This window comes from Vespula pensylvanica, chromosome 3, assembly GCF_014466175.1.
Source record: "Vespula pensylvanica isolate Volc-1 chromosome 3, ASM1446617v1, whole genome shotgun sequence".
NCBI lineage: Eukaryota > Metazoa > Arthropoda > Insecta > Hymenoptera > Vespidae > Vespula > Vespula pensylvanica.
Window position 1 is genome coordinate 3,498,486 of NC_057687.1, and position 24,571 is coordinate 3,523,056.

The window sequence follows — 24,571 nt, forward strand, 5'->3', positions numbered from 1 at the left end:
TTATAATCGAGTGACGTTGTAAAAGAGCTACTACGATATATACATATATGTATCGATAGTTTCATGTTATATCATCTTGTTCGAGAAGGTGGAAATCTTAAATTAGAAACTTCACGTTCCGTGTAACATTGAAAATTTCTAATATACCTAAGTGCTCATGCACTTGTTCATTGTGGATAATAATAGATCATTACCCGAGGCATGGATAGACGGAATAGGTATATCGAAAATTCAATGCTTTAATCCTTACTATATATACGTGACATGGAATGGCTCACGGGCCTTCTTTAATCTCGGATCAGTCAGGATCACATTGATAGATCTTTTATATGAGGTCGATATTGCCGGTTATAGATATAATGATCGTCGTATAACTTCCGAAAAGAATTTTCCAAGTTTTGAACGATGAATATTCATTCCTCGTGTTCCATTTTATAAGTGTGTCATCATCGTTGTCATCATCGTATTCATTCGTTCCCCTTTCCGCACAAATAGTTCGGTCGGTAGAATAATGAAAAATTTAATCTTTGATTAAAATTACATAGAGCTTATTACGCGTAACGAAGTTGGGAGTACGCGAAGTGGTTATCAAACATGCACGGAGGAAGAGAATTTTAAACTCGGAAAATTGTTTCTACGTGCAAATTTGATGAAAAAAAAAAAAAAAGGAAAAAGGAAAAGACTAAAGAAAAAAAGGAAACATTTATGAAAGGGTTAAGTCAATGTACAGTTTTGTTCGTTCAGTGGGTTGCGTTTCGGTTTAACTTATAAATCAGAGCTACGAAAACACTTTCGAAAAAATGCAGGTTGTGCATTTTTTAGTTGTGTGTAAGATTTTACAGGACAGTCGTAGATACGAACGGTGAGATTCGATCGGTAGGCCGATTTATGGGCCATTTGTGTACGTCGTTCGTCATCGAGAATCAACGTTTATCGGTCCTGCCGATATCTCGACTTTTATCTTTACTTTTGAACGGAAAAATGTCGACTTTGTGCGCAGAGTGTGAGAGAGAGAGAGAGAGAGAGAGAGAGAGAGAGAGAGAGAGGGAGAGAGAGAGAGAGAGAGAGAGAGAGAAAGGAGTGGTTTGATGGTGGATAAAAAGTATGCCATCTCACTTGCCTATCGATAATTTTTTCCGACAGCATCTATCGAATATCCGTTACCGATTTATTTTGCGATTCAATTATGAAATATCGAGTGAACCATCGGTTCGCTTTTCTTTAAAGCCGTTTATTCGTTCGATAAAGTTTGACAAAAATAAAAAGGAAAAAAGGAATAAATAAAAAGGAAATTACGAAAATAAAAGGAAAGGAAAAGTTTGACGAATTTTAGCGAAGTGCCGGAAAAGCAAAAAGTAAAAAAAGAAAAAAAGAAAAGATGGGGGAGGAAATAGAAGGGGAAGAAGAAGCACAAAAAAAGAAAGAAAGAAAGAAAGAAAAGAAAAGAAAAGAAAAAATAAAGAAAAAGAAAAGATAAGAAAAGGAAGGAAAGGAAAATAAAAAAAACACACAAAGTAAGCGTTAGGAAACGCGGAAAAATCCAACTCCGCGGTAAGCGCGTTTATTTAAAAAGGAATACGTGCTATTTTATAGAACGGCGAGTTAAATAGAGGAAAATAAGCCACAATTGGGAGATTTTTATTTTTTCTCTTCCTTTCGTATTCACTCGGAAAGTTTCTTTCATCTTTCAAAATTCCCTTTAGCCCGAAGACGCGAAGTTCGTAGAGTAAAAACTGAATCGAGCGGGGTCGCCTATTTCGCGAATGCATTTTCCATCATTTCGTGGTGTTATCGGATTTCGCGGGATACGCTCTTTCGCACGTAGGCTTTTATCCACGAACGTTGCGTAAATTTTTCGGTCGCGAGGAGAATATAAATCTTCTATATTTGATGTCGCGTGTCTTTGGGAAACTCTCTTTATCTCTCTCTATCTTTCTCTCTTTCTTTTTCAACAAGGGAATAATTTCGTTCTACCCTTTCTTCTCTAAAAGAGAAAGAGAATTCGAAGATGAGATGGGTTATATAATATTTTATGAAAAATTCTCGAAAGCAGCTATATCTCTTTTTCCTATTTTCCTTCTTTTCGCCTTACAAATTATTTTTCTACAATTTTTCGTTGATCGCTTTACCGTTTGATCATATTAATTATTTTGCTTCGACAGAATATAATAAACTTTTAAATATTTTTTAGTAGTTGTTTGCAAACAAAATCGATTAAATTAATAACTTTCGAAACTGGAGTGTATGCATTTGATGTGTGTGCGAGATTGTGTTTATATATATATATATATATATATATATATATATATATATATATATATGTAAGTACTACGTACCATAGCCAGTGATTTTGAAGTGAGAGACTTTCGCACTCTCAACTTTGTTAATAGTTTTTCACCGTAATACCACCGGCTTATCGGTTATCAGGGCTTGTCGTTAAATGGACTTTCATCGACCTTCTCTCTCTCTCTCTCTCTCTCTCTCTGTCTCTCTGTCTGTCTCTCTCTCTCTCTCTCTCTCTCTCTCTCTCTCTCTCTCTCTCTCTCCTCCCGAGAATAACGTAGCGTAAATCGTCCTGTCTTCCGAAAGATATAAATCCTATTTATCTCAGCTAGCATTTAAGGCTTTCCTTTAGAGAAAAGCTCTCTTACTCCCTCTTTCTCTCTCTCTCTCTCTCTCTCTCTCTTCTTTACTCTCGTTTCTCTTTCTGCATTTTGTAGCATTCTAGGAGTAGATACTGAAAGGTATTGTGATTCAATGTTTTCAACGGCTTTGTAACAACCTCTGACGTATTTCTCACGCACGTTTCGTTTCTCTTGTTACGTACTGAGAGTCCAGAAAATAATGGCAACAACAATAGCAACAACAAAGAACCGGATTATTTCTCCGTGTTTTCTTACGTGTCGGTCACGTTCTTAGTTTATAGACCAGCTTCACACTCAAACACGTCCTATTCTCTTCAACTGACTTATCAGAAGTTGTAAAGCTCAGTTTAGCAAGGACTCAGGAAGGACTACTATTCCAGGCCCGTTAGCTTCCTGGACTTTTATCGACTTGGTCGAACGACCGTTGTCCACTTAAATCAAAAGCTCTTATCGTGTCTCGCGCTTTTTATTTCCTCGCACTTTTTATTTCTCGCGCTCTTTTTGAGCCGACGCTTATATCCCTTTGGGATCGTAAATATCCCGGGATCTCTTGGCCGACAGTACACTTCTCTTAGGCTAAATATATCTTGAAAAATAACGTTATAACCCTTTCTCCGTTAATATCAAATTATTTCCAAGTAATTATCTGTGAATTAATTTTTCATGGGATTTGTCGATATATTTATTTCGATTTTAAATCGATTTGCCAATGCAATATTTTACAATTTTTTGTTTTGATTTAAAGACGACACGCACATGCGTCAGTAATTACGATAGTAAACTTGTGAAATAAAAAATCTACACAAATTTGTATATTTGTATTATTTATTAATTTGTATTATATATCGTACTACATTATCGAACAATGAGAATTATACTATATAATATTTTCGTGATCGTTACGGTAATCTCATGATTATGTACATGATTGTACATAAGATCTTAATATTATTTCGTTAAATCCATATAAAGAGATTATTTTGTCGTAAAAGATCGTAGAAATATCATTTGATAATTGTCTGCGAATTAACGCAAACGCATCTCAAATCTCAGTAACGATATTACGGATTTGTCGAATGCGACCTTGTTGGCATCAAATGTTCAATTTGATCTATATCGTGTAAGTCTAGCGTCACGAATGATGATTTTCTCTAGAAATTAATTGCCCTGAAAATAAGGATTAGAAGCGAATGGGTGGTGTTTGCTAGCACCAGGCTCGCACGCTTATTTCAGTTAACAAGCTTCTGTTTCCGTCATTACTCACTATCGTTTCGTGATGTTCATTGAATTTGACGACCAATACTGTACGTTACGAAGTATTATATTCAGCGGAGTATAACATTCACTTATCGTAACCCTGTTAAGAAGCCATTAAAATTAATAAAATCTCGTGAGCTTTAACATTCTGCTTCTCTTTATTAAACGAACTTTCGTGATTTCTCTCTCTCTCTCTCTCTCTCTCTCTCTCTCTCCTTTTTTCTCTTTTTGTAGTTCATGGGGCTTAAAGTACCTAGATAAAAAATTACCAGGATAAGAAGATATCTGTTGGAATAATGTATGTATATGCCGTAAGATAGAATTAAGTCGATGTAAAGAGATTATGAAAGTATAAATTATAAATTGTAAGAGACAATCCTCCCTTTAAAGGTACCTTTCCTTTCCTTCTTTTTCTATTAGCTTTTCTTTTGAAGAAAAGAAATAGAAAGAACATTTATCGCTCCGTTTCATCATATGTTTGTATCTATGTATCCATTTATCAATGACGAATCGTCGAAGAGCATCCGTTGCAATAAATTTTCCGCGGACGTCCATCTTTTTCATCTCCAGGACTATGCGCGTTTAATGTAACATAACTTCCGATTTAGAACGGGCATAATTTTGCGGATTTATGAGGCGCGCTATGAGACTCCTCCTGTAATTTCTCCGAGTGAGATATACGTTGCATATACTTACACTACGTGTATCACGTAAACACAAACACACACACACACAATGCTCGCGTACGCACGCACGCACGCACATGTATACACGTGCGTTTTTAACGAGATAGAAGAGTGTATAATTTTCGTGAGTTTCATTATTTTACATATCCGATCGCGATCCTTCGCGTGTAAAGCGAGTACGAGCGGCACGTTAATCCGTGCCCGTTGAATTCCAATTAGAATATATCGGTTTTTCCTTTCTTTTTGCAGAGGAGCAGATGTTAGTATACGCGTGTGTATACGCGTGCGCATGCGTATATGTGTTGATAACATATTTGTTGGTGAACATATTGTATATCAAAACCAAAGAATTATTTACGACTTCGAGGGACGTAACTGGGAGAGATTCATACATACATATATGTATTCACACATATACATACACACACGTGAACATATATATATATATATATATATATATGTAGCATACGTACCTATACATGCGTACATATGTTCGTTAAATCCGTTTCATGCTCGGTCGAATATTTCGAATTTAAAGCGACGATATCTTGAATAGCTATGCGAATATCGCTATCTCGTCCGGTCAGATACTACGAAGTACGCGCCTATGGATGCTCGCTTAAGTGGAAAATGGTAATAGGACGGTAAAAGAGTGCGGTTCGGGGCGTTGCCGCGTTTTAAACTCGATGAGTCGCGGTTATTTTGCATTGTAGATTCCAATTGTCCAACGGCGACCACGGGGAAACGGAAAAATCTCCCGCGGTAAGGGCGGAACGGTTTTTCTTTTTTTTTTTCTCTCTCTCTCTCTCTCTCTCTCTCTTTTTTCTTTCTTTCTTTCTCTCTTTTTTATTTTATTTTGCCTTTCCTTTCTTTTATTCGGTATCGTTCTGTTCGCTACCTGGAAACTTCATTCCGAACGTGGCCGAACTCGGAAAATTAAATTAGTTGAGATTCGACGGTTTCGTTTACGTTTGGTTATTCATAGCTCGAACAACGAAGGATCATCTGTCTCTTTCGAAATCGTTTACTTTTTCATGATCAGTCAAATAATTTATAGCTTCGTGCAACGAAGAATCGTTTGGTTTAGTTTCTTTTCTTTTCTTTTTTTCTTTTTTTCTTTTTTTTTCTTTTCTTTACTCTCCTTCTTTTTTGTTTTTCTAATAAGTCGAAAAAATGGACCGTCGTCTGCTTTTTTTTCTCTTTTCCTTCTTTCTTTCTTTCTTTCGATGTAACTTTTTTTCATAAATAATTTAGTTATTCATCGACAAATTGCCAGTTCATCCTTGAAAAAGCGAAATATCTTTTTATTGTGACAGGAAGTATCTATATAATTGTTTGGTTTATTTTCTTTTCTTTTTTTTTATTCTTCTTTCTTGCTTTTCTAATAACTCCAAAAACTGGGCCGTCATCTGCTTTCTTTTTTCTCTCTTTCTTTTTTTCAATATAGCTTTTTTCATAAGTAACTTATTTATTCATCGACGAATTGCCAGTCCATCCTTGAAAAACCGAAATATCCTTTTACTGTGACAGGAAGTACGAGTTAGTCGATTCCCCTTGGGATAGCCGGGAGCTGTTTCCAGGATTTCGAAAACGCTTGGAGAATATCGGTCCAAAATCGAACACGTTCGCGAGACTTCCGTTAGTGAGATCTTAAATCGAAATCCCCGAATGGGTTCGTTCGGATAGAGGTAGAAAGGTGGATAGGTACTTTCGATAAACAAGCTTTATTTCGAAAGTGAGTAGCCTTCGTTTAACCGTTAACCCCGAATGACTCGTGAATAAAGTCGTGCATTTGGTTCCATAGGGAACGAAAACCATATCATGTAGAAATTAAGTTCAAGCGAAACTTGATGCGAGTTATTACCATCTGGGAACCATTATTATGACGCTCATCGTCGATTATGTACGAACAACTAAGGTATATGAAATATCTCGTGAATAAAGATTTACTCGTTTTTTTTTACCCGTTACCTACGAGAGAACGAATGTTTTTAATAGCTCGTATAGGCTGAACAAACTCGGTTCTATTACGTTACGCCCGTAATTATAATCGTAAATACGAACGACTGGCTCGACTGCAAAGTGTAGAGTAAAAACGAAAAAGTAAAAAAAAAAGAGGAAAAAATAGAAAAACAAAAAAGAATTTCCAAAAAGGGAAAGAAGGTAACAGAGAGAAAGAGAGAGAGGAGAGACAGAGAAAGGGGATAAAAAATTGAAAAAAAGGTCGAAAAAGGACCAAAAAGAAAACGAAAGAGAAAAAAAGATAAAGAAAGAAAAACCGTTCAAAGAGTAGGGTAGGGCAAAAAGCGATAACGACATGCAGGAAAAGCAAGCAAGCAGCTTTCGGCCGATTAAAGGAGAGGTCGCACGTGCGAATAAACACAAGCTCTTGCATAATGCTTGCACCGGTGCTCTCGTGTTTAGCATAGCATGACTTTCATCATAAACTAACATAAGCTCACTTGTCACAAGCTGTTTTCGCCGAGTAGTACCGGCGACAAGATGCAATAACTTGGATCGAGCGAGTTACATAGGAGAATCTAGCGTCTCGGTGATCAAACGGTAAAGCGGATTCGGGAAACCTTAATCTGAAGGACAAACGCCTTGGATGAATGCTGAAAGCGAGAATATCTCCTGGGATTAAAATCTTTCGAATATTTTTTAAATCTTTCGAATCATTTCAATAAGACCGGAACAAGTCGAAAATTCTATAGCGATCGAAATTCGCAGATTCGACGATCGAGTCTTATGATATGAACAGATTCATTCCTTTTTATCTTTCATTTGTACGTTTATTAGATATAACGTTTTGTAGATATAATCGATGACATCTTCTCTTTTTATCTCTTTTTTTCTTTCTTTTTTTCTTATTTTTTTTTTTTTTATATCGAAATGCTAATCATAATTTGTAAGTACATATACCTCATATCATTTTTATATTAGATTTGTAAGACCTTTCCAATAGGGATTCCCTCATTAAAATCTTTTATTTGATCTCTAAGGGAAGTTATATATTTCTTTTTCTTTCTTTCTCAAGAATAAGTAAAATAAGTATTGTACTTTCTAAAGTTATTCGAAGTTCTCCCTCGGGTATTTTCCAGTGCGGTTCGGTCTTCTTCTTCATCTTTTTCCATCTTGAACTGTTCTTATTAGAAATAAGATGATTGTAAGTTATTAATATTTCACGTTCATTAAACCGATGTATTTAACGCTATTAACCGCAAAAGAGAAGAGATTTGTTTTGACCGAGTCAACCTTCTTTCGTCGAAAAATTTCGCGGGAAATTAATGAGATTGAATAAGTAGTAAAATTATTTAAACGTTTTATATAAGAATCTTTTAACAAGTCTCTATAGTTTTTATGCGAGAAAGTTCGTTAGAATCGAAGATCGGTACGATCGATATTCGAAGTTAGCAAAGTTGTTTTAGAACAAAAAGCCTTGTCTGTTTTTTTTTTTTTTTATCTTTTTTGCACCTCGAAAAAATCGCGCTACGTTTTAAGTTTCTACCAACAGTAGCGAGTTAACGGCAGAGGCAAAAAGAAATCTGTAGAATCGCGAATCGTTCCTCGTACGCTCTTAAAAAGAACGAGAAAAGAGCCAGAAGGAAGGTTTGAATTTTGCATGAATTACAGTTGCACCGAAGCGATTCTTGAACCACTTCGAATCTTATTTTCCATATAGAAGCCTTCAAAAGAGATTTCATTCGTTCGATCGGAAAGAACTACCTTTAATATCTCGTTCCATCGAGAATGTAATTTCCGTTTTAGCTCGTTTAAAAATTCAAATGGATAGAACGGTTTTTTCCAATTAGTTCACTATCATTACTGGATTTGAAGAGCTTTGATCATTATAGAAAGCAATTATTTACTCTTATTTACTTTCGACCAAGAATGATTCGGAATCTACAAACGTGCTTTAACGGTTCAATATCAATATTTGGCGTTAATATGTGGTGAAATTTTCAAACGAACGTACCAAACGATAATATCCGCGGGAGCTTATGTGAATTATTCGTTGAAATTGTGATATTCGATTTTACGTAGCGTGCGACAGAATTGTTATTTCCTTTTTTCTTTTTTTAGTTTTATTTAACATTTTTTTTTTATTATTATTTTTATTACCGTTAGACAATGTTTATTTCAACGTCAGATTTTCTTTTCATTTCTACAAACAATAGAGTTGTTGGCTGGCATAGATCGTTATTTTCGCAGTATCTTTCGAGGGCTAACGCAAACATGTTTGACATTACTATTTGTCTGTCTCCCTCCCTCTCTTTTACGATCCTTACGCAAACATCGAGATCTTTTAAATTTCATCGAACGTCATTGACTCACGAGCGATTAAAGGTTCCAACAATAATATTTGTTGTGTGCATTTATCTTATTTTTCTTTAATATCGATTGAAATTTAATTGGACTGTTATTTGTTCGGCCAATAAAATATTTTTAACCGTTTAATCGGTATTTATAATATAATATTAATGCGTAATATAAGTGATGAATTCTGATATTAGTTTGATATTTAATTATTTATATTGATTAATATGTTCATAGGTACTGATCATTTATTTTACGATATAAATAAACTTTGCATTAATTAATAAAAAGATTGATCGAGTAAATAGAACTGATGTAATTAGTAGTTTAAACGATGGATCTTGGACTTAACGTCTTAAACGATGGTATGGTGCTTTTTCTTTTTACATTTTCTCTTTTTTTGTTTTTTTTTTTTTTTTTTAATTTTGCTTCAACTATTCCCGAGAAAATCATTTCGACATTTCAAATGTAAAATAATTTTTATTTGATTAAATATTGAAAATATGTATCGTCGAGATCTATGTAGTAATAAAGTCTTTCCTCGGTGTTACGTCGAATATTTTGTAATACATCCGGTATAATCTGACAGCATTCTTCGACTATATACCACTGGAAGTTCTTCTATTGAAGCCAGTTGGATCGAATATATTCCGGATTTTAAACATTCTCATAGAAAAGAAAATTCAAGAGTGGAACGATCACAATGATCGGAAAAATGCTGGTTTAAAAATTGCCATATTGGGACTATAAGTGGGAGGAGTTCTATTTTATGTTGTAAAAAATATTTCTTTCGGCATATTCAGTCCATTTTGAAATGATTTTTACTACGATCAATGGGAAAAATGCTTTCAAACAAATCACAATAAAACTCTTTGGTCAAATTACATGGTAAAAAGAGTGGACCAACAATTTTGTTACGGACAAGATAACGGATCACACATTTATCGAAATAAACCGGATGTACTGCTGAATTTGCGACGTAACACTCGAAAATCGAAAGATTCTATTATTGCATAGAGATTGACGATACATTTTTTAAACATTGAAAATTGTTTTCAATAGAAAATTTCTAAACGTATATTTTCGAGAAGTGTTGACTTCTGTTATTTGTTATTTTTTGTTATTTTTAATTTGAACACCACTGTAAATAGAATTAAAAAACCTTTAAAATGATATGTCACTTGACCTTTATTGACATTTAAGATTTTTGAGAGGATTGCCAATTAGGATTGCCTCTTAGAGGATTAGTGCAAAGTAGGAATTTATGATAAGTATCTGTCCTCCTGGAAAACGAAAATGATTTATCTCGATGTTTTTCGAAAAAATCATTAGATTTCATAATATGGATCCTTCTTATTGGAAAACAAACGCACGTACACATATGATAACGTTAACACATGTTTTCAAAATATAAATAATATGTAATATATATAATATAAAAAATATATATATATAAATATATAAAATGAATAATAAATAATATAATAATAATATAATAAATAAATAAATAATAAAATATATATATATATAAATCGTATAAATTTGGTGTGAATATGTATCATACTGTTAATCTATTTTCTAAAATTAATGAAAACACGATTTAGATAACGTTACGCATTCCGCAAAATTTCCTCTGGTTACATACTTCTGGTTACATACCAACATTAGAAATAGAATTTATTTGACAACTTAGGATCAATGGGAAGTTATAGATAGCGTGTGGTACTTAAACTTGTCCATTAGCGGCTACTAGGGCGAATATGGTGCACTAGGTAAAGTGTAATAGCGGGGCTTTTAACCGGTACAGTTGAGAGGAAACAGTCGTCCAGCAGTGCTATGCTTCCGGCGATGTTAGAATTGAACGTTAAGCAAAATTGCCAGGGCAATTCGAATCATTTCGGATTCTCGGTTACCCCGTAAACTTCCCGAATCTGTAATGCGGTATTTAGAAATTGGAGTTTCGATAGATTAGACTATCGATTTTTTCTAACAACTAAGTCTTACTTGTTATTTTTTTAAACTATCGATTTTTTCTAACAACTGAGTCTTACTGAGTCATTAAACGAAAAGAAAAAAGCAAAAGGAAAAGAAGACATAGTTACAATCGTTAGAACGTAACTAAAGCAATCACTTTTTCCAATTTTTGATAAGAAAATAAAAAGAACGATAACGTTTTATCGCAACACTTTATCATTCTCAATTGTAATTTACCGATCTCATTGTCAGTTTCAAAGCGATACGATTAAATTTAAGATTTGAGAAAGAAATATCTCGGAAGGAAAAATTCTTATATTATTTTCCCAATGAATATTCATACGAATATAATATCTGTATCTTTAAAATTGAAATGACATTGAGATTATTCATCAAATTCGAAGGTTATTTTAATCTTTGATTAAAGTCAAATGTGAATAAATTAATGCATGCGCACTTTATCCTATCCAGAAATTATAATAAAAATCATTTCTCCTATGATTAAATCCGATAGTTACCGTGCTAATAGAAAAAAAAATCAACAAAATTCGTAGCGATCCATAAGAGTAGTCGATGAAGCCTTTTTGCTCGAAGGGATCGAAGGGATGGAAGAGATGGGAAAGATGAAAGAGGTTTCTGTCTGTTCAACAGAGAGGGAAGTCTGGTATGAAGGCGCTAGACGTGCGATCGAGGCACGAATCCGTGCGGCTACGAGCTCAAACGGAGCAGGAACAGGAGGAGGAGGAGGAGGAGGAGGAGGTGGAGGTGGTGGAGGTGGGGGTGGAGGAGGAGGAGGTAGTGGAAGCATACCACCGAGTACCGTAGCACGCGGGGTCGTCCTTTTCGTTGGCGACGGCATGAGCATGAGCACGCTTACGGCTGCTAGAATACTCTCGGGTCAACGTCATGGAAATACAGGGGAGGAAGCTCAACTCGCATGGGACAGCTTTCCAGCGGTAGCCCTCTCTCGGGTAAGTCGTACATTCTTTTTGCAAAATAATATAACGCTAACGTATTTTATTTTTATTTATCATAAATTATATCTCGGGATAAACGATTTGCTTATTGAACCTTTATGAATATTATTCGAGAAAAATATGTTGTCTGGTTATATCCTATGTTTTCCGAATTTTTCCTCTGGGAATTATTATTTGGGAATTTAATAAGGTAATATGGCTTGTAAAAAGAGAAAATTATTCTATTGATTTTATGATATAAAGATAAATCGTATTTTGAGGATATATATATATATATATATATATATATATATATATATATATATATGTATCATCAATTATTATTTAATTATCAAAAGAAACGAGAAATCTCGAATTCAATATATTATGATATAATCAACAAAACTAATTATTTTTAATTATTGTATTGGTAAATGCAATCGAAATAATAAAACAGGGCGATTTAACTTTTATCTTAATTACAATTTATCAAATACGTTCTGTAAAAATAATTTTGCCGAAGTAAAAACACGAGGGCAAGTATTATTTGTATTGTTAAAAGCGTATTAAATTTTATTTCCTTACAAATATTAAATTAATTATTATGAAAAAATTATAACGTAAGGGATTAAATGAAGCTGATTGGCGATAAGAAATCTGTTCAATGTAATCAAAAATATCGATTTTATTTATTTAGTTGATCGGCTTATTCTAGCGAAGAAAGAAATTTTTTTTAATCCGGAATAATCGATAGGTATTTAATAATTATATAAATAAGTTCAATATTAATAAATAAAAATGTTGTTTGCTTAATATGTACATATGTGTCAACTTTACTGTAATATTTCCGTATACTTAACAATTTATTTATTTCAAAACAAATACAATTTTAATTTTATAAAGAACAAAACGTAGGTGTTATGTAAAACACTTAAAAAAAGAAAAGCTTTTGTTATTTATCTATGAGAGTATAACGACTACAGATATCCAATCGCTTGAAATTTAGAATATATATACCATTACTGAACATTTATTATATTTGTTTTTCACATCATTGAACAACCTTTATAAACGTACTAAATATAAATACGACAGTATCGATAAGCAAAATTATATAAGTAATATCGTATGACAAATTCATAATTAGAAAAAGAATCTTTAGAAAGTTTAATGAGATTAGTCGCTATAATCGCTTTTAGTAAATTACGCAAAAGTTTTCGAAGATTAGCGATAAAGAAGTTTGTCAAATAATTCAATTTATTTCAAATTGATACTTTAAGAAATAATATTAAAATGTTTATCGTTTTAATGGAATAATTTTTTCTTTTTCTTTTTTTACCGTGAAAAATAATTCGATTCATGCTTTTTCAGTAACACTGAATCGGAGAAATATTGTTTTTTTTTTTTTTTTTTTAACGAAATAAGCTTCTGATTTTTGTCATTTATTTATTTTTACTCATTTATTTATTTCATTCTTTATACCTCAAAAATTTATAGGTAGTTTTAATAAATCACGATACTTTGAAATAACGTAAAATCAATGAATGAATAATTGATAATTAATACTATATTAATATAATAAATTCATGATATTTCGAAAAACATACAACAGATTATTCAGAAATCATTTTATGTTAATGACAATAATTTTTAAATACCTAGACATAATTGATTTGATATATACGTACATATTTATTATGTTTTCACAGTTATAGTCTTCAAAAATTCAATAATTTCCATTTCCTCGCACTTTCGTTTTGACATTATCTTAATAATAAATTCAAGATGATGTTAATGCATAAACGATGAGAAAACAAATTTTCACTTCAGTTCCTTTAAAAGCTTATATATTTTAATCGATTTGAAAATACATATTATTGACTGATCACTGAACGCGTTTCAACAGATTTTCATTAAATGAAAATCTACAATAACAAAGCAAGAGATATATATTTTACAATTTTTACAAAACAATATGTAACAACAATGATGGAACGTGTGTACAAAACTCGTAAAGGTAACGATATTATTCTACAATTTAATTTACTTTTATTCGTGTAATTAAAAAGAAAAAAGAAAAAAAAGAAATAAAAGATAAAAAAAAAGAAATAAAAATAAAAAGAAAAAAAAAAAAAAGAAAAAAGAAAATGGAATATTCTGATGACAGGTGGATTAGTCGTTATGCATGAACTTTTGTTGTTACATCAACAATGTTTCTAATTGAAACTCGACGGATTAATATTTTTTTTCATTTCATTAAAAACTACTCTTATTCATGTTATAGTGAAGTTTATCCACAAAGAACAAGCAAATATCAGAAATTTTGATAAAAACTATATGTATCAAGATCCCTGAGATTCGTTAAAAAAATTTTTTAAACCGTATGGTGTCGTTATCATTTTTTCGTTGATTAAACTCTCTCTCTCTCTCTCTCTCTCTCTCTCTCTCTCTCTCTCTCTCTCTCTCTCTCTATTTTATTTTCTGTTTTTTCACATTTTTTTTTATTCTTTTCCCCTCTCTCTCTTTTATTTTCTGTTTTTTCACATTTTTTTTATTCTCTCTTTCTATTTTCTCTCTCTCTTTCTCTTTCTTTCTTTCTATCACTAGGGGGAGGATACTATTCTCGTTTCATTCTCATCCTTCTCATTCCAGTTCTTTCTATGATACTAGCAAAAGATATTCAACGTCTTCTCGAAAGCCTTTCGAGATCGAGCTCCTTTGAGATTTCGAAGATCGTCTAGATCTTACCTCCTTTGCTTATTATCCCTTTCCGCTTCGCGTAGATCCTCGACTTCGATTCAACTTATGCACAGACTCGAACTTTTTAAACCTCATAGTTATTTAGTTCCGTTATACGGAGATTATTATTTCCATATTCTTTCGACTCTTTCCCTCTTAGATATTGTGTAACGTTGATAACTCTTCAAAATCTAACGAGAATTTGTCACATTCTTTCTTACTACGAAATATTCGATGAAAGAAGAAGAAAAAAAAAAAAAGAAACGATGATAACATGTCCATAACAAGCAAACAGTTCTCGTTTTTATTATTTTTTTCTTTTTTTTTCTTTTTCTCTCTTTTTCTTTTTTTTTCACAACGCCAACTCTACGACTTCCACTTGTCTTTTTCTTATCCTTTGCTACTTCGTTCGCTTTTCTCACGGGAATTCGTTCTCTTGGAGACTCGGAAATCGGACAAAAAGAGAGAGTAAGAGAGAGAGAGAGAGAAAGAGAGAGAGAGAGAGGGAGAGAGTAAAAGAGAGGAAGGGAGAGAGAGAGAGAAAGAAAGAGAGACCGAATAGAACTTAGCAGTCCAACGGGATTTCCAGGAGAGCGCATCACCATTCGCCAGAGATCTGCTTATTATCCCAAGGATGTAACTGAGTTTTCTGTCTTTGTAGGGAGTTATGAAAAGATCTGCTTTGTTTCTTTATTTTTCTCCCCTTCTCATTCCTCTCTTTATTTATTTCCCTATTTTATATATATATACATATATATATATATTCATATATATGTTATACATATATATAATATATATAATATTATATATATAAAGGGTGAAACATTTAATGCTGAAAGTAAAAATATCTGATTGGTTATAAAAATATAGATTGGTTTTATATAACTACAATATGTTCGAGTATAAATTTACATTTTTTTACAAAACTGTAGAACTCATTTTTGAAATATTTTCGATTGAAACTTATCTTTTTTCTTTTTGTTTTTTCTTTTTGCTTATACAAAAATTATACGACAGAATAAAATATTACTACTACTATTCGGTATATATTGTATTTGTATTATTGTGAACAAATATGTCGTTTTTATTAGATTTATAGATACGAAAGATTTACTTACTTACAACAGTATTTTCTAATAATATTCAATTTCGATATTATGTCATAATAATATTCATTAATTTGTCAAGAATCCATAGAGTCTGTAGTTTTTACTCACAATCTCAGGAAGTTACTTATTATTCTTACACACGTCTCGGAATATAAAATATAGTCAAAATAAAATCGTATGCAATTATGAATACGATCGGACATTTATTATATTAATACCATGTCTAAAAATAATAATCTAATAAAGTTTTTATTTTATATAATTGACATTGCGTTAATTAACAATTTTTTATTTATGTTTTTTCATAAATTATTATTTATTAAAAGTAGTCCATTTATCATTTCATATTCATTAAAATAATATCGTGAATAATATCGTACAATTTATGATTATTATATGATTATCATCGAAAATAATATCGCAAATAAATTATATATATATATTTTTTATTATTATTATTCTTGTTTTTATAATCAATATAATTAAATAATATTACCGAGATTTATTAATATCATTAATATTCATCAATCAATTACGTATAACATAAAAATTTATGTATTCTAGAAAAGTGTAATATTATATTTATTATAATATACAAATCACGTACATTAAATATTACACATTAACGTAATATTATACATAAATTGAGCACATTTTTTGATAACTTAGATATTTTCTGATTGGTCATTAATATATAACAAAAAAGAAAAGAAAAAGAAAGAGTGAGAGAGAGAGAGAGAGAGAGAGAGAGAGAAATAGAGAAAGAGATTAATTAGATCAATTCGGATGTGATTGATAACAAACAAATAAAATAGTAGCGGCGTTAATCTATCGATAATAAATTCGTTTGTCGTGACAACGATTCATTGAATCATCGCAAATGCGTTTGAATTTATTTTCGTTCGTACGTTCATCCATCCATATCACTTTTGTTGTTCAAAGGAAATAAAATAAAATAAAATATATACATATATATATATATATATATATATATGCGTGTGCACGCGCGCATGTTTGTGTGTATGTGTGTGTCGTATAAAGTTACTTAATGGCAAAGTTTTTCCTCTTGGAAAAGTTTGTCTCTGTATTTGTTGATACAATGTCCTTTAAACTTTTTCCACATTTTTTGTTTTACAAAATTTATGTTCTTCTCTATTTATCTCAACCACGAAAGAGAATTACGGAAATTTATTCGGGGCAAGCTCGTTCCCGAGCTTTCGAGCTTTTACCTTTGACTTCGTACTGACTGTGGCTTAGAAAGCTTCTCGTTAATGTCCCTTTCATGCAATCTTCGTTTGGGAAGTCATACTTCCTTTCTCGTATAATTTCTTTTTACTTAGCAACGATGATCTTGCGTTTCCCTTTCTCTCTCTCTCTCTCTCTCTCTCTCTCTCTCTCTCTCTCTCTCTTTCCATACAGTCACCGCTGGATTTTCTTTCTCTTTCTCACTCTCTCTTTCTCTTGGTTTTTTTTTTCGTTTTACTCAAGTCTCTTAATTATTTTTTATGTCTATGGATACGTAATGGAAAAAGAAATAGTATAATGCAATCGTTCTTATTTATGTATTATTTGATTAATATTATTAACTTGAATATGGAAACGAGATCTCTGAAAATTAATTATTGAAATTCGTTCAAATAAAAACTATGGTAGTAAGGGTGATCCTTTAGAATATTATTTCTATTTCATTATGAATATTATACGAAAATAATTTTAATAAATTTCGGTGATTAATATCTTTGTAATTAAGTTTGCATCGTTAAATTAATAAAAAATTCGCGAAGAAACGACACATTTGTAAAAAATTTAATTATACATGTTATACGATTTACTTAGCGTAGGTATATACATTTTATCGCATGGATACTTCCCAGGATTTCCAAGAATAATCCAATTTCATCTTGTTCGTTAGAAAAATCTGTTCTATCTCAATTATCATCGATTAACCTCGCTATTCAACGATCCGAAAGACTTCGGAATGCCTGCGTGAAAATTACTTACGAACGAAGGAACGTTTACCGGTCTGGTTAAAAGAATGGAGTAAGATTCTTTTTCTTTCTCTTCTGTTTTTTCTCTTTTTCAATTTCGTCGTTATTAATCTCGAAATATTTTCTTGTCAACCGAAAATAAATCATGATGTAACTCTTGGAACGCAACAAGTCGTACGATGAAATAAATATGAATTTAGTGTCGCTTCGGGAGACATCGGACGTTCAACATGACGATAAATAATTAGAGACAGTTTGGTATTACGCTTGTATCGATCATTTTCATATTCGTTCACCCCGTTGTGATATCCTTTTCTCTGTAACATAAATCGTAAACGGTTAAGCTGATTTCGCCGATATAAATCATAGACGACTTACACTCTCAAATATGATTTATATCGTGAATTACGTTGAATTATCTTTGGCAATTACTATCGGTGATTACGTAGGATGAATAACGATTATCTCGTCGTATAGGGATGGAATCTACTTTGGAATAAGTTGAATTGCCCTTACTTCGTGACTAGCAATTAAATTCTAAGAAAACCCTAGTTTCGGATGTAATTTCATCCGTATCCTGTCTTTTTCTTTACATCCTTCCTTCCTTCTTTTATCTACCAATGCGAGAGTCAATTTCTATTCATATTATTTATCTGTAGCACCATCTTCAACTTGGATCCCGTTTGGAAACGCAATAAATCGTGCTCGTTGACACATCGAGAACGGGTACGACGTGACACGCATGTTTCTCTGATTTTGTTTCGATGCGCAACCACGTATCTTGCATATTTCACAGCCTCGAGAAGAAGGATATAACGTAGGATTTTGTACATAGTTACTCGTATTTATACACCTTCCTATCCGACCGTCTAACTGAATTATGTATATGAAAGAAAAATATTTATATTTTGTAAAAGGAAAGGAAAAAAAATTAACGAGAATCAATCCATCCTGTAAATATTTTTTTTAACTCTGTTTCTACCTGTTTATATATATATATATATATATATATATATATATATATATATGTTTCTTCTTTTTCTTTTTCGTAAATTTTCTTTTTTATTAAGTTTTCGCGTTGATATCTGTAAACGATATGTACGTGAAATGTGTTTTACGAATTGAAGGATTAAGATTAACTGATTGATTTCATCTGAAGGATAACTTCTATTACATAAAATGACAGAATCAAAAGAATATATCTCAAGCGATATTGAGTAGGAAGAACTACTCGAAAAGAAATAGAAAGAAAAAGTAGGAAGAGATCTAACAGATGAAAAGCTATGAAAAAGAAAGAAAAGGAAACGGATGGAAAGAATTGATAAATGAAGAAGAAACTGTATGAGATTTAAATAACAATCGTCATGATTTTAATGGAAAACTCTATAGGTAAGAGAAAATAGAAGGGAAATGTATAATGATATAAATGGAAATTTAAAACGAAGCAAAAATGTGTGAATATAACATAATGATATATACACCTATATCCATGTCAATCGTTGATAAGATTGATATAATATCAAATTCAACGTGTTGATAAATTAATTCCTTTGTTAAATCAATCAAATTATCCCTTTATAAGATATAAATTTTTCTTTTCTTTTCTTCTTTTATTACTTCATCCCTACAGTTAAGTATAATTAATTAATTTAAATTTATTAATTAATTAATAAACGAATAAAAATATAACATTTTTTTTTCTTTCATCTTAAGAGATTAATTAATGAAATTATAAAGGAAACAGGGGAAAAATAGTTGTCATTTTATTGCTGACTTTCTGTTTCTTATACGCTCGTTATAAAACAAATAATTCGATCATTAATTTTCACTCTTTTATTAATTTCTGCCTAACAAAAGAAATTAATGGTACCAAGAGAAGGGAAGATTAAAACGGTAACGCTTTAAAATCCAATTACGTTACGTTCGAGGCAATATTCATGGGAAAATGAAAATCGTATGACGTACTCTATCGACTTTCCTTTTTGTTATTATGAATTATTTACGTTTCGCGGCATTTGCTCCCTGATGCAATGTTATCATATGACATATAAATTACAACAACAACAATATTAATAATAATAATAATAATAATGATAATAATAATAATAATAATAATTACTATTACTATTATTATTATTATTGTATCGGATATATTACGTAGGAAAATGGAATTTTAACAGCACTCAGAGGCCTCCGCGAGGAAGCAAATAGTATATTATGCGGCTTCTTCTTGGAGACGGTCCTTTCATTAAGGCGGTTATGCAGTTATAGCGATCATGAGCATTTCTCTTCTTTATTGCATGCGTAGCAATATTACATTTATATGTATGTGTTTATACACATATATATATATATATATATATATATATATATATAAAATCAAAATATATTCACACACGAGAAAGTAAAAACAAGATCTTGATCTATACATTTACTTGTTATCATATTGCAATTCGTTGCATCTTCGTTGTGTCCAAGAAATATTCATACAGTGCACTTTGTTTTCATTTTCCATTAGCATCCATTAGTATGATCGTAGCTAAATGAAAAGGCTTGTGGTACATTGCCAAATGTGCCGGAAAAGTATGTCGTTCTCTACATATACGTATACATATAGAATATATATATATATATGCGTTTGTATTTACTTAGAGCAACGTTTACCGGTAAACACATTTTCCAACTGGGTCGACGAGAACGTTTCGACGGTTAATAATTGTCGGGAATAATTTAAAGGGTCGTAGTAGCAGCAGGTTGGAAAGGGAAGTGCTAGTCTCAGTACATCGATCAAGTACCAGAAAGACCCAGTTGCTTTTTTTTTCTCTTCCATCTTCGTTTCGCTCATCCTTTTTCTTCGCTTCGTGCTGAAGCGTAACTTGCTAATGATGCATTAGCATACAGCTTGCTGGTGGGTACCTTTAATTAGGTATTCCTTCTTCACAGATGCAAATGAAAATTACCTGAGATAGAGAGAGATAGAGAGATAGAGATAGAAAGATAGAGATAGAGAGATAGAGAAAGAGAGAAAGAGAGAGATACTTACACGTGTAATTCTACTTTCGACATGTGATGACTAAGCAATCCTTTTATCACATACACACACATGTATGTCAGATATATGTATGTATATACTATATTCAATGCTTATACGTATGTAACAAATATAAAGAAATGGTATGAAATTATTGGTAAAGAAATTAAAGTTATCTGCGGATTTAACAGCAACAATACAAACCCACACATACACGTATATAAATCAATATTTCAACGATTCGATCGAACTTTATTTCATCTCTCTCCTTTTGCTCTCTTCTCTCTTCTTTGTTAAAACAAACAATGGAAATAGTATCGAAGTTAAATAAAAATGGATGTTTTATCAATCGACTCGCAAATCGATACGTAAATAAGTACTTACTTTAGTTTTCTTTCTCTTTCTCTCTCTCTCTCTCTCTCTCTCTCCTTCTCTCTCTTTGTCTGTGTCCCTTTTATTCTCTGCTACTTATAATGTAGGAGACTAGAATCTGTTCCGGGCAAGCGTGACATCCGTTTGAGCAGCAAGCGCGTCGACCCAATAGTTCTGAAAAGTTTTCTACGAACGAGGAACTTGTTATCGCTGAATGCGTCTGATTCCCAACGGGCGGTAACACCACGGTGGGAAACTCATGACGTTCTGTGAGCTTTTCACGGAAAATGTAAACATATATATTTTTGTGTTCCTTTTTTTTTGTTCTTTTTCTTCATTACCTTTTTTATTTTTTATCTTCATTTGTTTATTATTTATGCTCTCTTTTTTCTACCTTTTCTTTTTGGCTTCCTTTACTCGACAAAAATTACCAGCCAACATATCGAGAACACGATCGAGATCATAAAGAATAAAAAAATGTTTTCTTCTTTTTTGTTTTTTTTTTTTTTTTTTTTTCTTTTTTAATATCGTTCACGTCGTTCGTGTTACTTAAACTTATTATGGATATTTCCTCTGCATATTTTTTTTATAATATAGACATTTTCTTTGTATATATTATATATATGCGTGTTAAGAAAATATACCGAGCAACGATTATCTTCCTCCTTTATTAGTGTGAGTAGTCCGTTCTACTATTACACGATAAACACAGTTGACAGTTTGCGTTACGTTTTAACCGTAGACCAGAGTCATAAAACTGAATGGCCAGGCTGCTTTATATTCATGAATTCGTCACCTTCCTGATGGTATCTGTCCGCCAAACTTTTCGGCTCCCCAGGCGTACATTAAAATGATAACGACCTGGATAATACGGAATCGGAAAATTTACAGTCAGTTTTCGTTTTTACTAACGAACGTCCATGACTTTAAAACGATAGTCCGTACGATACGCTTTTTCCATAAAATTACATTAACTCCGATTCTAATATCATAGAAAATCTTCTAAGTTTATTATATTCGGGCGTAACGATGACGTGCCTGTTTCCGTCGGTTCGTTACTGGTATCCGACAAATTACGTTCTACGTGTCTCCTATGTGACCCAATTTAGAAGCAACCGGAGGAAATTCCTTATGATCTCGAAAACGTGAAAGAAATTAAGATGTATCAATTCTGTAATCATTTATTTATACTAACATTTTCTTTATCTACTAAGTTTGAAATTATGTAATATTTACATATACGCGATTATGATCGCGTAATGGGATTTGTGATTACTATTACGATTAATAAATGTTCCTTTAGGCTTCTGATAATAAGCAATAAATTTATATGAAAGATCGAAAATGAAAATGGGAGTAAAATATAGTTTCAAAGGATTCCAAACAATCTCTTCTCGATAAAAGATTTCTATAATGATGTTCAATTCATTAATTCTTAACATTTAATTGATATGATTATTTAATGCAACGATATTTCTTTCTTTTCATTCATTAATATTTATATAATCCCGATGGATGAGCACTCTTCGGTAATGCATGTTGATCGATTATTATTTTCACTGTTAATTATTACAAGACTGTTAATTATTAAAGAGACAATTTATTCATGGGATCATTTATATGAGATCGTAAATCGTTCAATCGTTTGTAAATCTTCTTGGATAGTTGGAAAAAGATATTCCTTGGATCATTCATTCAGGATCAAGGATGTCTCGTCTGTTAATCCATTCGTTCTGATAAGGCTGATATTTGTGGTACGAAAATTGCTCATTATCATACACACACACACACACACACACACACACACACACACACACATACACATACATATATATATATAGAGAGAGAGAGAGAGAAAGACAGAAAGAGAGAGATATACAATGGCACAAATGTATACACATACGCATATATCGGAAAATTAGGTGCAAATTAACGTTTCCACGGTTTTAAAGGTGATCTCACAGATGAAGCGACCATTACCGATTGAGTTTATGCGCGAATGCACGGACTAAAATCGCAAACGTAGGCGACATACGTTATCAACACACTATAAATACCGTTATCTCTTTTCGAACGTAAATTCCGGATAGTCCAAAGTCCCCGAGCGGGAACAAAGGATTTCTCGATTCAGGACAATAGATTGTCCTAGGATTCCCAATGCGACCAATCATGGTTTACCGTTCGAGTGCCGATGGGTTCTTTCAACTTTTCAAATTCTTTTCGTTATATTATTCCCTTTATATTTCTCGTCGAACTTTCTCAACAATTTCTTTCCTCAATAACTCATTGTATTTCCGTGATTTTTAAACTACCGATCAGAATCGATCGGAATAAAATCTCGATAGAGTAAGAATGATATAAATTATTATTTATATCAACGATAATATTTCCTACGTTGCTGGATATAAGAGTTGAAAAAAATAAAAAAACAAGTGAAAAAGAAAATGGTAACAAGAATATGTGATTTTACATAACGAAATGTGTAAAGTAATCACCGTAAAATGAATTTTAACTTGTATGAAAATATTGCAGCTTGCGTTAACTAACGAGTAGAAAGAAGAGGATGGGAAAGAAAAGAAAAGAGAGAGAGAGAGAGAGAGAGAGAGAGAGAGAGAGAGAGAGAGAATAGAAAAAACAAGAAAAAAAGCTATGATAAAAGTACGATAATAATAACGAAACTACCGTAGCTCGATGTTACCTCGAGTCCTGGTTTCATCGACTTAATAGTCGTATTTTATGCGAACCACTCTTCTCGATTCAATTTGCGCTAATTTAACGATCCGATGAACTTTTTGTTATTCCATCTTTATCTCAGGTTATATGCTCTAAATCGCTCTCTCTCTCTCTCTCTCTCTCTCTCTCCGTCTCTCTTTCTCTCAGTAACTAAGTTTTATGTTTCCCTTCTGGCCTTACCTTATCGCTTCGTTAACCAATCATAACTACTACATTTTTCTCAACGAAAATTCTCAACTTTCTTTTCAAAGCTTCGCAACTGATTATCCTAAGCTATTTCATGATAACGAGTATACTTAATCTAGAGCTATATCATATTTTTATTTAAACTAAGCGACTTAACTTCGATCCTTTGAACATTATCATCGTATGATAATATTTTTTAATTTTTAGTCGTTATGACTCAAACCCATTAATTATATTTATGTGTTCGTGCGCGTGTGTATGTTCGTGTATTATGAGAACACGTTCGTCGCCACTAATATAGAACATCCCTCAGGATATTTATCCTTTATATAAGCAGGACAATGTTCGAAGTTCATTTGTTACTATAAACGAAGGAACTTTGCTTTGAATGCTTCTTCTTCGAATGTGTTTCTCTATTGTCCCAATAGTATTGGATAAATATACACAAGCATATATCTAAACCGTGTATAGATACATATAGATAACAATACAATATCGGTTTGCAAACTGAACTAGTAGTAATAGCAAGATCCTTGAAAAGAGAAATAGAGAGAGAGAGAGAGAGAGAGAGAGAGAGA

At 32.1% G+C, this 24,571-nt stretch overlaps 1 protein-coding gene across 5 annotated transcripts in view; it reads left to right on the forward strand.

The window, feature by feature from the left end:
- Positions 1–24,571, forward strand: part of LOC122628019 (alkaline phosphatase-like) — a 124,073-nt gene that overhangs the window by 9,603 nt on the left and 89,899 nt on the right. For all 5 annotated transcript variants that reach the window (XM_043809807.1, XM_043809804.1, XM_043809803.1 and 2 more), the window contains exon 3: positions 11,531–11,850. In XM_043809807.1, the coding sequence (XP_043665742.1) occupies positions 11,531–11,850 (320 nt within the window). The remainder of the gene's footprint in view (positions 1–11,530; positions 11,851–24,571) is intronic.